Source organism: Montipora foliosa, chromosome 10 (genome assembly GCF_036669935.1).
Source record: "Montipora foliosa isolate CH-2021 chromosome 10, ASM3666993v2, whole genome shotgun sequence".
NCBI classification, from domain to species: Eukaryota; Metazoa; Cnidaria; class Anthozoa; order Scleractinia; family Acroporidae; genus Montipora; species Montipora foliosa.
In genome coordinates, this window is record NC_090878.1 from 32882636 (window position 1) to 32895449 (window position 12814).

Here is a 12814-nt window from a genome sequence, read left to right on the forward strand (position 1 = left end):
CTTCTTTCGTGCTCTCCAAACTTCCCGCGTGCATCCATAACTCGATATACGCACGCTAAGCATGAACCAATTCTTAAATCTTTTACTGTTCCAAATTTGAAGTGAATCAGATAAATACTCGCAGAGTAGTTTTTCCACAAAAAGGCTGGCCCAACATGGATCAATAACTTCCCAGCGTGAATGCTTGGTTGTGGGAATATTGCACTTTTTTCGGAGAGTTCCGTGGTTAGCTTGAAATCCTCATCTTGGCTAAAATACACCCAGTACAGAACAATTTGCAAAAAAAAAAAGAAAAATCATGTTCCACTGTCTTTTTCAAATATGATCTTTATTTGACTGTTCTTAACAAATACAGGGAAAAAAAAATCGGGGATCACCGTGCTCGTTTAAGAGAAAAGGAGCATTTATTTCCCTATCGAGCTTAGTTTGAGGGAAATGTCTTACGTTTTGTACGTGCACGCGCTCATGTGCGAGCGCTAATTATGCGGAAATTGTGCGCAGCAGGGATGTGCCAATGGAATCACCTTAAAGTGGTACTATGACAAAAATTGCACCTTTCCTATTTAAGCCATTTTGAAACATAAACAAGTAGACTGTAGGAGAAGAAAAATACTGTTTAAAATTTTCAAATATCTCTTTTCGTTCCAGAGATATTCAAGTTTTTAAAATATGCAAATTAGCCAAGTGATGACGGCATACACTCAACCAGATTTTGTTCAAATACGACGAAAATAGATATCTCAGCCAGTTTGTATCAAAAATGTTTGATTCTTTGCATTGAGATTCTACCTAATGTGCTCATCAATATGACCTTAACAGTTCCGTTACCATGACAACATACTGCGTTTCATACCTCTTCCACATTAAAAGCATTTCTGGCCACCTTTGGGGTTCCATTTTGATATTTGCTAACAGCACTTCATATCCGTGATCCAGCAAACCGACTTTGTGGCCTTGTTTAACATTTTCAAGGTCAAAATCACCAACATATTAAAATCAAGTGGGTGAGGACTAAAAAAGAGTGAGTTGCCATGGAAACATAATTTTTTACAGTCATTGGTGTGTTTCCTGTAGAACTATTAGCGTGCCAAGTTTCAATGTTCTGCACTGCAAATTGGCCAAGAGAACTCTATTTATATACTCAATATAATATTGGGTTGAGTGTATGACGTCATCAGTCGTCTCATTTGCATATTCTCTCCATTTTTCTAACTTAAATATCTCTGAAAGTATTGCACCACTTTAACTTTGAAGGAAAGCGAGGTCGCTAGCAAGCACTCCCAAAAGTAACGAGCCCGCGACATATCTCAAGTCAGCAATATATCCCCAAAACGACAGAAAATGTCTGCATTGTATGACACGTGTTTCGGCTGGGCCCCGGTAATAAACTTGTTCTAAGGATGAGTCAATGATTTTCGTAATAGTTGGTAGCAGTTGATTGATGCAGCTTTAAAAATCCAGGTTGTTGGGAGTTCACAAGATTTCGCTTTCGATGACATAATAAAACGTTTTATCACGCTTTACAACACAGGCTGGAAGCACGACAGTGGAGGCGCGAGACAAGTTTCATGAGCTTCAATTGTTAATATTAATAACAAACTAGCAGATAATTCACGTCGAATGCCGGTGATTTTCATCTGAAAATGTTCAGTAAATCTACCAGCAAGTTCTTTGCTTGATTCGTGTCAGAGAAAGATTGAAGCTTTTTTTAAATTAAGAAATTTGTCAACAAACTTGAACAGCTGATCGAGACTTGCATTATCTTCTCAAAAAGGAGCTCTTTGGCTGATGTTCTTTGTTGGTAACATATCTCATGCTTTTCCTTTGTCTGTCTCTGCTAATGTCTTTCCCCTCAATATGCTTTAATTTGTAACGGTATTTTCTCTTACGCACGACATATCTACCAATTCTACGCCTCAGAATATCTGTGTTCTTTTTACTTGTTCATCTGACGTTCATACATATAAAGTTACACTAGATTTTCTGATGCTGGTAATTTATCTGTTAATAAATCAAGACTGAGGATTAAACTTAATTCATTTTCAATTTTCGGAGCTAAATGTTGAATTGCCTGAAGCCTGACCTGCTTAAACTTAGTAAAAAAACATTAAAAAAAATAAAATTCATCAATTTTAGCATGCAGTTCTTGGTAATGAGGATAAATATGTTGATGTCTCCACGTTACTGTTAATTATCACTAATCGAGATCTATGTCTTATACAAAGCACAAACACAAAGTTTGTTTCAACAAGGTTGTATTCCTTTTTGGTCAACATCATTAACTTTTTTCAAACACTTGCAGTTAAACAAAATAGACCCTGGTTTCTGTACATTGAGAAGTTCTGCAAATGATTTGAACACAGAGTGATTCATGAACAAAGTGATTCAATCTTCATATTTCTTAGTAATGGGAGTAAGCTTCTAAAGAAACTGTGGTGCTGCATCGGTGGGAGTATAATTTGGTTTTATCAACTGGGTTGATCATGTGAATTGGCCACTGTAAAGAGCGCTAGCCCTACTTCCGAGCGAATCCAACGAAGGGCTAGTGCTCGAAACGTCAGTTTCCGAATCTCTTCACTGTGGCCAATTCACATTATCAACCCAGTTGATAAAACCAAATTATTTCATATTTCTTACCCGTGTTCTTGTAATACTAGTGACTCATGTCTGTTGGATGCAGTTCCATATGTTTAATAACCATTCTCACACTCTAATAACAATGGTTCACACTCTCCATGAAACACATATTATGATATGATTTTTTCTTGGAGAGTTCAAAAAGTCTTCCGCCAGTTGCAAAACTTAAGAAGTGTACAACATAAAGCCACAACTAAGGCTTTAGTGGTCAATTGCACCACGCTCTCCACATTTCTTTCTCACAGAGTTATTAGACTTCCCTTTCTACTTAACTTCCCAGACTTCGCTTGCAAGGGATTAATTTTAGTTTTGCTGGCCTGTTCGCATAATTGTTATGGCGTTAGTTGTGTAATTAAGCACCCGACTTTCGTGGTCTATGTTCAGAACATCCTAAAAATTCAAAAGTTTGATTTCAGTTACTCAATGCCCAGAGGCAAATCACCAAGATAGACAGATCCGAGTCAGAGTGTCACAGAGAGTTTACCACAGACGTCATGTATAAACTATGCTGTCTTTCAAATTATCAACCCGAGACTTCCCCTGAATTTAAGCGAGCCCATGGCTCCCCTGAATATAAGCTCTCAGAAGGACAAGAGCATTTTTTTCTGATTGTAAAGCCCCAGACCAATAAAATTAAGGTGTTTGGGATTTTTCTTAAAAAAACTTGCCTAGGTTTATTAAATGATTAGGGTTCCGACATCACGTCAAGCGAGTTTCAGCACTCAATAGTGTTAGCGGGCACCTAAATACAAGCCCTACCATTTTTGGAATAGCAGTTTCGTTCCAATCATAAGGTAAAAAAATGTCTGCTTAAGAGGCACCTGGCCCATCACACAGTCACGAGGCTGTAAGAGGGTTCTGTAACAGTGATTCTACTCCCTCCTGAGTGGGATGTTAGTAAATATCGCTGCGTTACGTCCAAGCATTAGGTTCCCGCTATCCTAGGTGGATATTGCCACTGTAAGAAGAAGACGACAGTACTTTGTCCCCGGAAAGGGCGCGAGCCTAAACAAGATTCCAGCGCAATATCCATGAGGTCACAGTGACTTTCGCGCTTTCGATGAGATGCCCGCCAAACAGCCTGTCGAGTGCAAATTCGTGCAGAATTGAACAATCACTACCATTTTACTTTTCATGCACAAAATGTGAAATTTGCAAGCAGTTGCATTAAGATATCCTTTACAATTCTTACTCCGAAGACAATGTGACTTCTCCATTTGTTGTGCGGTTTATAGTTTTGGGGCGCTCAGTATTCTCACTTTCCGTGATGTTTTCAATCCTGCTAGCGGAACGAAAAGTACAGCTCATCATCTCCTTAAGTTTCTCTCGAAATTGTTTGTTAAACAAAGCGTAAACAAAGGGGTTTACTGCAGAATTGAAGAGAGCCATTGTGTTAGTGATGGCGACGTTACCAATATTTTGGGAGAAAAAATGCTTTAAAACGTAGGAAACTGAACTCTTCCCCCAAGAGATTCCAAAGATCAAGCTGACAGTTATGAGCATCAAAGTGACTCTCTTCCGTACTTTCATGACACCCTGTGAATAGGGAAGCATAATTCGAGTTTAAAAGTCAAATAGGTCAACAATCTTTAAAATACATCATCAAATGAATTTCTTCAACACTGCTTTTCAAACTAATTAATAACTCACCAAATTTAAAGATAAAAACCATTGGCCGCGACGGTGTTCGGATAATGAATGTAATGTGGCACATATTCCCTTTTTTTATAATTCTTACCATTTCTCACTATCTTTTGTTTCGGTTTACTAAATGTATCACTCAAAACAGATTGATTTCATTTCAAAAAATTGAACTTTGTTGAATATATTCCGCTACGTGCCGTTGTTTCAACTTAGCTCTTCTCGGTGTTTGGAAAGTGGTCAAACTCGGTCTTCCCTGTTTAACATGTTTTATCCCGTGACATGACCCGTGACATAAGACATGATCCGATAGTCTTTAAAACTCAAATTACAGTTGACGCATACCTTTTGCCGGTAGGTAAGTTCATTGTCGTCATTACGTTTGAACCACAAAGTGTACACTACCATGGAATACAAGCCAACCATCAGTGCTAAAGGAACAGCAGTTGTAGCTAGAATCCAAGTCAAGCTATAAGCCTTGGCCAACCACTGATCAGGGAAGGTCTCCCCACAGCTTTCGATTTTTTTGTCAAAGTTGGTTACCAGGAATCCGGGGAAGGTGATGATAAGTGAAAAGATCCAAGAGCCAGGTATGATCACCTGAAGTCGATATGTGAAATAGTCACAACCAGGTGTTGAAACAAACTCTTGACGTTTTATTTTTACAAATAAAAAGATATCTGCATCTTTAACCTCATTTTTTGCATGCCAGTGTGACTCCTCTGTTTCCCAGCAGCATAAACGAAAAAGTAGTAACAATTGAAAACATGACGGAGGATAAAGCCTAATTTAAGATAGACGATATTTCATTAGTCTTGCATCAATACTCACCTGAAGCTTGCGCTTCGTAAGTCTCCCTTCGTTCCCAAGAGGATACATCACAGCAAAGTATCGTTCAACAGCAATAACCACCAGCGTAAACGCCGAGGAAGCCCCTCCAAGCCAGCCCAATGTTCCACCTGTCAAAAGCCTGCATAAAGCTTTACCAGCCACCCCGTCTGGGTGGGTAAACGTTTGGCTTAAAATGAACTTTGGTGTAAGAAATACCGCGAAAGTCATGTCTGCCACAGCTAAGTTCAGAAGGAGATAGTTGATGGAAATCCTACAGGAAAAAATGTCAGCTTTATACTATATGAATCAAACACTTGGGTGCAATAAAACAGCTATTTTCTAAATTATATATTATAAAGCTTAATGACTGCAAATATTAAACACTCTGTCATTTAAAAATGGACTTGATTATCGAAATCTGGACTGTCCATTTTGCTGAAAGTTCTGTGCGAATTCGCATACTTAATACAAGAAGTTGTCAGCTTTCTTTCTTTTTCACATACTTGTTGTTCTCTTTCGTCTCTTTTTCACGCTTTCCATATACACCAGAAAAAAATGGCCTATTTAAAATTAAATTTACACATATCTTAAATAAAGCTCTTTTTAGTATTTTGACGTATGTATCAAACATGTTCACTTTTCAAAGAGTTTTCTTGAGATTGTTCCCCATCAATTCTTATACTCACTCACACGCACCTTTTAGCCTGTCGCGTGCCTTGTCCATTTTATTAGATCTCGCATACCAACATTTTAAGTGCCAAAAACGTCAAGACAAATCCAATAAAAGCTGAACTCGTGTGAGAGAATTATAGGAAATAAAGGATATTTCTTCATCAAAGAAAAAGCACTTAAAATCGTAAAGGGGAATATGTTCTTACTGGATATCAGGTAAGGATGTGTTTTGTGGTGTGAGGTATGGATGTTATACCAAAGGTTCTGAGGTATGGATGTTATACCAAAGTGTCTGAGGTATGTATGTTATACCAAGGGCTCTGAGGTATGGATGTTATACCAAAGGTTCTGAGGTATGGATGTTATACCAAAGTCTCTGAAGTATGGATATTATACCAAAAGCCGCCTGAGGTATGGATGTTATACGAAGAGCTATGAGGAATGGATTTCAATAATGGTTAATGTCTCTCAAATAAATATACGTAATATAATTATATTTGCAAAATTGCATATTTTTTAGGCATTAAAATTTGGTTATAAGCGAGTTATACACAAAAAGGATCCCATTTTGACAAGAGTTGGTTTCTTTCTGATTCCTAACCATCCCCTCTTTTTTAATTAAAAAAAAGCAAAATTTTTAACTGATCATATTGGTCTAGCGAATTTAATGTTTCTTTACCGTGTATATTGCAAACATTTAGAGAAATCAAGCTTAAGAATACGTGGCCCTGACAAAGGGCTTTTGGTGATAACTTCACTTGAACTTTATCAACTCCTTGATGAACCCGACCTCTTGTTTTTCACTTCCCCCACCGACGCAGCACTAAAATATGGAACAGCCTAGCTATGACTTAGAGGTATCGTTACGCAAGAATATTGTTCTCATTTTTATACTCAGTTACTCTGACTATATCAGAACCAAAAACATATTTAAGGCATTCTTTGTACAAGATAAAGCGCAACGTTCTATTTAGTTATTAGTGCTTTTACTCTCCATGTCCATTTTGTCTTTAAATGACCGTATTTCTTGTAAGACCTTCTCTCTGCAGGCTGGCTTTGCTTCCTTAACTTAAAGGCCAGCGTCTTCCAAGATTAACTGCAGCCGTAGTCGGGTAACCTGTAACAAAACACTTAAAGTTTAGTGTGCTAAATTAATTGTTGGGGAACAGGGGTGACGCAGTGCTGGTGAGAGGACTCGCCCTTCATCAGTGTGGCACGGGATCCATTCCCGGATTCCAAACAGGATATCAACTTGTTCATTGCACAAGCTAACAACTTCCAACCGACTATAAAATTTACAGCTGAAATTTCAGAGAAGGAGATCACTTTCCTAAACACAACAGTGTACAAAGGATAACGATTCGAAAAAGAATCCACTCTAGATATCAAAACATATCACAAGCGGACTGAAACCTTCTAATACACGCACTTTACCTCTTGTCACCCGCCCGGTCAAGAAGGGTTTTATCAAAGGAGAGGCTATTAGGTTCCTCCATACAAACTCTTCAAAAACAACATTTGAGGAGACACTATCTCGATTCAAGCCCGCCCTGAAGAGCGAGGCTACCCTAAGCATCTTATCGAGAGAACACTATCTGAGGTCAAATTTTCTGGAAGACTGTCGGTACAAAAGCCAAAACCAATTAGAAAATTCTACATTTGTCACACACAACATACAGCCCAGCAGTGTCAAATCTTCAAGCAATACTGACTAAAACCAGCCATTGCTGGCAAACATATTCAAGAAACCTCCTTAAATATCATACAAGAGGGGTAAATCACTCAATGACATGCTCATTATAGCAAAACTGTGAATTGAAGGTTTCCAAATTATCTGTGACCTCAAACCCACAAAAGGGAGATCACATTCTTTCAAATAAGAAAAGAATCTTACTGCGGACAGCAATAATTTGTCGAAATGTACTCAACTTTGAAGGACACTTGTTAATAATAATAATAATAATAATAATAATAATAATAATGATAATGATAAGATTACTACGTTAGTTACATACAATTTTGATGTGTACCGTGTAATTCGAACAATACAGTGACGTCACGGCGGCCATTTTGTTGCCCCAAAACAAAAGAACGGCAGCTATGTTGGTGTCCCCAACTAATTCTCCGGGAATTGAGGTCTATTATCATGCAAACGTTTTCTTTTGTTTCGGTGGAAACAAGGTTACTGATCACGTGCGTGAAAACACTCTTATATGATTTTGTCAGATTGATGCGTTTAAGTACATCCGCGCACGCATTGATGTCAACAAACGCCCATGTTCAGCCAAAAGACATTGCGTGCTTGTGTTGTTGTTTTGAAATAGTTCTAGCGTTTTAATTGGTACTCGCCGGTAACGCTCGGATTCTGTGCGAAAATCAACGCGGCACGTAATTGTCTTTTGGGCGAACACCAAGGACAAAATGCTACAGTAACTGCTTGATTGAACACTAAACAAACTGATCCCCACTTGCGAAATTGTGCTGTGCGATATCAGTATTTCTTGTGTCTGACACAGTTTAAAGTATCTGTAAAATATTAAGCACAGAGGAAAAACAATACCTGTATTCAAAAGAAAATATACTCGCTTACTTACTGACTACTCGTGATGCTTGATTTATCGACGATCTTTGTTATCCCAGAGAATTTAAGTAAAACAAGAAAGTAAAAAGCACGTATCATTCGAGAAAATAGCAGCAAATTTTCCTTCTGACTTACCAACTTTACACTGTTCAAATCTCCTTTGAACAGGTGAAAGGATGTCCCCCTGAGGTAGTTGATGGATCATGTCCACAGCATAACAAACTTGTAATTTTCTTTTTCTGACACTCCCTATTTTCTTGGTAGTACAAGGGGTGTCGGTCGGTAGAATTAGGCTCAGGCTTGTACCTTTTGGAGTCTTTGATGATACCATATCTGGACCGCTGTTCGGAATCCCTCCTGGCGTTGCTGGGTTACGGCGGCAAGTAACCGTGTTGAGCTTCTTTGAAAACTAATACTGCCTTCCCTAGCTTTGTCGCTCGGTGTTACTGACTTTCTTGAATTGGGTCTTGAAGTTTAATGCGCTCGTACACTCGGAGAATGCATCGATAGAGTTTCCTTCCCAGTTTCACACCTCACAATATCTATGTTTTCTTCCCCTTGCTTGGATTCGTTGCGGAAATCTATAATTGGTCCCAAATGGACCGCCAATTTCTCTTTTATAATTATACCAAGAACGACTTTGCCTGTGGAGCTTTTCCGAGCTAAAAACCAAGACGTTGCGTTTAAAATTTCGATACCTTGAACGTGACGGGAACTGACTAACGGATAAACTGTTTCATCAGTGGATGATCTGACATTCTATCCTGAAATGCTTACTCATTATTCGTTAACTCATCTTTGTGGTAACGGATTAATTTACCACTGACAAAGCTGTGAAACATAACTAAAATTTCCGACACGTACAGTATTCCTTTTTGTTTTCGGACCTCTTCGTTTAAAACAATACTTGTTTACAAATTAAAAGAAGTCATAAAGTAGCGATCCATGAAGTTTGCACAACAGTGATGCATGTCGGCACAATTAATTATTTTTCTTTTCATGTGATGAGTGGACAACATGAAAAAGGAACCGACTCATTTCTCACGGTCGGAATTCAGATAACAAAATTGCGGAGAGACATCTTATATGCGAAACATTTTGCGGTTGCCATTAGTTTGCCGCCCAGGAAAAGCTAATTTTTTCTACCGCCAAACATTTGATCAATTGCAACCGTGATGGAGGAATTTTCGCTGTTAACAAGCGAAGAGGACCTTCAAGTACGGGCTGTACGGATGATCATAGTGATGTGAATCAGTCATGTCTAGAGGTCTCACTGATTTCTAAAGACGATCATGGGGTAGTCGCTTTTATCTAGTGATGTGGAGGAATTATTGTCAAGTTAGCCAGGCCATTAATTCGCAATCCGTGGAGGAAGTCAGTCCCAACCGTCTAAAATAAAAAGCGCATCTGAAGAATTAGATAGTGGCCGTGATGACCAACAGTCACCTAGATATTGCGAATCAGGGAAAAGAAAGCGTGATCCGTTTTCTTTAGTAGAAGAAGTGCCATCAGCTGAAGTCGGCAGTAACATCTTGACTCTAGCAGTAGTACTAGCTCCAACACAGAATGTCAAATAAGCAGGACGCCGCAAATATCAAGAAATTCAAGAAGAAAGGTACTGAGTTCTATTAGGAAAATGTGTTTGCAAGATTGTACACCTTTATACAAACATTCTTTAGGCGGCTTGAAACGTCAGTGTAGAATGATACATGATTCTATTTTCCAAAAAATTGAAGCTTATGTGATCATGGGCGGTTTCCGGTAAATGAGAATTGTGATTCCTTGAAATTGACGCGTTTCAGTTTCCAAACACTTTGTTAATGTAAGCAACTCGCTATTTTTACGACCTGAATTCAATGAAAGCAACTGAGGGGTCATGTTATTAAGCATGCAGACTAATCTAAGAATTCAAACCTCTTCGGTGGGTTCCTTGTCTTACTGAAAAGAAAAAGTCCTAAAAACCCTGAGCACTGTGTTTGTAACGAAGACCGGCTTTGTATCAACGGAGAAGTCATTATGGAACGTAGGATTCGTTAAAAAAAGCAATATTCCTCTTTGTTTGTTTCATCCACTGAAGCCGCCGGCTAAAGGAACTGGCTGATGTGACCGGCCCAATTAATTAATAAACATTTCGTCGAAGTTATCTATTAACTGAATTTAGACATTTTTCAGCATTTCAATCGTTTTTCTCAGTGCTCGAAATTAGCGGTCTTCCGAGACGACAAGAAAGTTTAATGGGCGACCATTTTTCGGTGAAATAAAAAGCTTGGTTGCCCGAGGAAGAAACAAAGGATATGAGCCCGCCAAAATGATGCGAATTAATCATAAGTAGCGCCCGAATTACTTGTCGGTTTTTCGGTTGGCGATTGTCAATGTCCGAGAGTAGTGTGAAGTTAGTTAACGACGATTAATTTGACGTGTTTTGAATATTTGTAGCTTTCAGAAAGCGTTGTCAAATAGAATAATGCAAGGAACAATGATGAATATCACAAACATGAAGGCCGATTTGATAAGGTCAAAACATAAACCCAGACTTTCGCGGCGAAAAACCACAGGATTTGGCTTACGGCTTTTGAAACAGGGACAATGTGGATTTCTTTTAAATTTTAAGCGTTGTTAACTTTTCAACCCATAGATCTACAGACTTCCGGTACCGAATTAACAGGGCAGCACTAAAGGCAAGAATCCGGAATCCGGAAACCAGAATTATCCGCAATTCGCCAGGATTTAAAACATTGAACTTATCCACTGAATTTGGTTTGGTAGTGTTTATCCGCTGGATAGCAATATCCACTTTGTGAACAATCGAGGGCTGGTTCTTGATTATCATCAAGTCTTCTTATTGCAAATCCCCGTAAATAAATGATCATAATTGAAATTTGTTTGTTGTACATGGTCAAGTTTACGTAAAGTAATAATGTTTGAAATGTATTAAATAAACAAAGTTATGTTTTACCGTCTTTCCATTAAGTCTCACTCTCCGATGTTAAGGCCTTGAAAATACTTTTATGTGAATTCATGTACATAAAAAAAGTTAGTTGAAAGAGAGCATCCACATTTAATCCTACAGTTCCTCTTCGTTGTTTTATTATTATAGCTTTATGCAGGACGCCATAGGAACGCAAGGGCAAGGAGAACGCGATTAGAGCAACAACAGATCGATAGAAATATCCCTTTTGACGAAGCAGATCATTCGGAGGACACTGATAGCTTGAAACCCGTTCATCTGCAAGAAATTACGGTTGGGATTTGTGTGGCAGTTTACAAAAAGGAATGGAGCAAATGACCACTAATTGGGCAGGTCGAGCACATTGAGCACGCATCAGTTAATATATGTTGGCTCGATGACTCCTACAATGAAACTTTGGATCAAATAGAGTGCCCTGGACAGATTATACAGACAAGAGTCAAATAGTGATGATAGGAGTGCGTTTCACAAATAGTCGAAGAATAAGCGGCAAAGAACATATCGACGAGCTCAGAGAAAGATACAAGGTTATCAATGATAAGGATGAAGAAAGCGAATAAAAAAGTTGTATGCTCTGTATGTTTGCTTGTATGTAAGTTTTAAAAATGTACATGATGAAGCTTTACATTTATTGTGGTATAACATCCTCAGAGCCCTTGGTATAACATCCATACCTCAAAGCCCTTGGTATAACATCCATACGTCAGAGAGTCCATGGTATAACATCCATACCTCAAAGCCCTTGGTATAACATACATACCTCAGACACTTTGGTATAACATCCATACCTCAGAGCCTTTGGTATAACATCCATACCTTAGAGATTTTGGTATAACATCCATACCCCAGAGCCTTTGGTATAACATCCCTACCTTAGAGATTTTGGTATAACATTCATACCCCAGAGCCTTTGGTATAACATCCATACCTCAGATATAAGGTGAGGTATTAAACTATCATTATCTCTTGACCATGACTTCAAAAAGAAAAACGTGACCACCCCTACATGCTTTCACCATACCATAAAAATTGACCTAACATCTGTCATGATAAACACCATGCTTTTCGCTATCTTCCCTAAGTGATAAAATTAAAACCATGCAAAACGAGGTTCCGTAAGAAAGTGTAGAATTCCTGTATATGAAAATGAGTTATTTTACGTCAGATGAAAATATAGGATGTGAACACTCCGCAAAAAATATAATTGGAGGGCTTAAAATCATGGACTTGATCAAGTCCATTTTTATATTATCAAGTGTTATTATGTCGAATAGCGAGTTTATTTAAAAGACTGAATGCGGGCGCTGTCCAAAGTTAACATGCATGGCCTCTTCCAGGCGTTCAGCTAGTTAGGGCGCATAATGTTTGATTCAATTTTGACGTACCTCATTTCTCTATTTTTCAATATGATGACACAAACAGGGGTGTTCCCAACAATGTTTACAATGACGAGTATGCAGTGTACCGCTGTTACGGCATCATCG

The 12814-nt window shown here is 38.5% G+C and overlaps 1 protein-coding gene across 3 annotated transcripts in view; it reads right to left on the bottom strand.

The window, feature by feature from the left end:
• Window positions 1-1740: 1740 nt before the first annotated feature.
• Window positions 1741-12814, bottom strand: part of LOC137974401 (neuropeptide FF receptor 1-like) — a 14793-nt gene continuing 3719 nt past the window's right edge. Inside the window, exons 3-6 of one of the 3 annotated variants that reach the window (XM_068821355.1) lie at window positions 12716-12814; window positions 5110-5380; window positions 4624-4878; window positions 1748-4173 (exon numbers count right to left, since the gene is read on the bottom strand). The exon at window positions 12716-12814 is cut by the window's right edge and continues 32 nt beyond it. In XM_068821355.1, coding sequence (XP_068677456.1) covers window positions 3826-4173; window positions 4624-4878; window positions 5110-5380; window positions 12716-12814 — 973 coding nt within the window. In that variant the 3' untranslated portion in view covers window positions 1748-3825. Of the gene's footprint in view, window positions 4174-4623; window positions 4879-5109; window positions 5381-12715 lie in introns of all 3 variants that reach the window. The other 2 variants (XM_068821356.1, XM_068821357.1) reach the window with 2 other exon arrangements.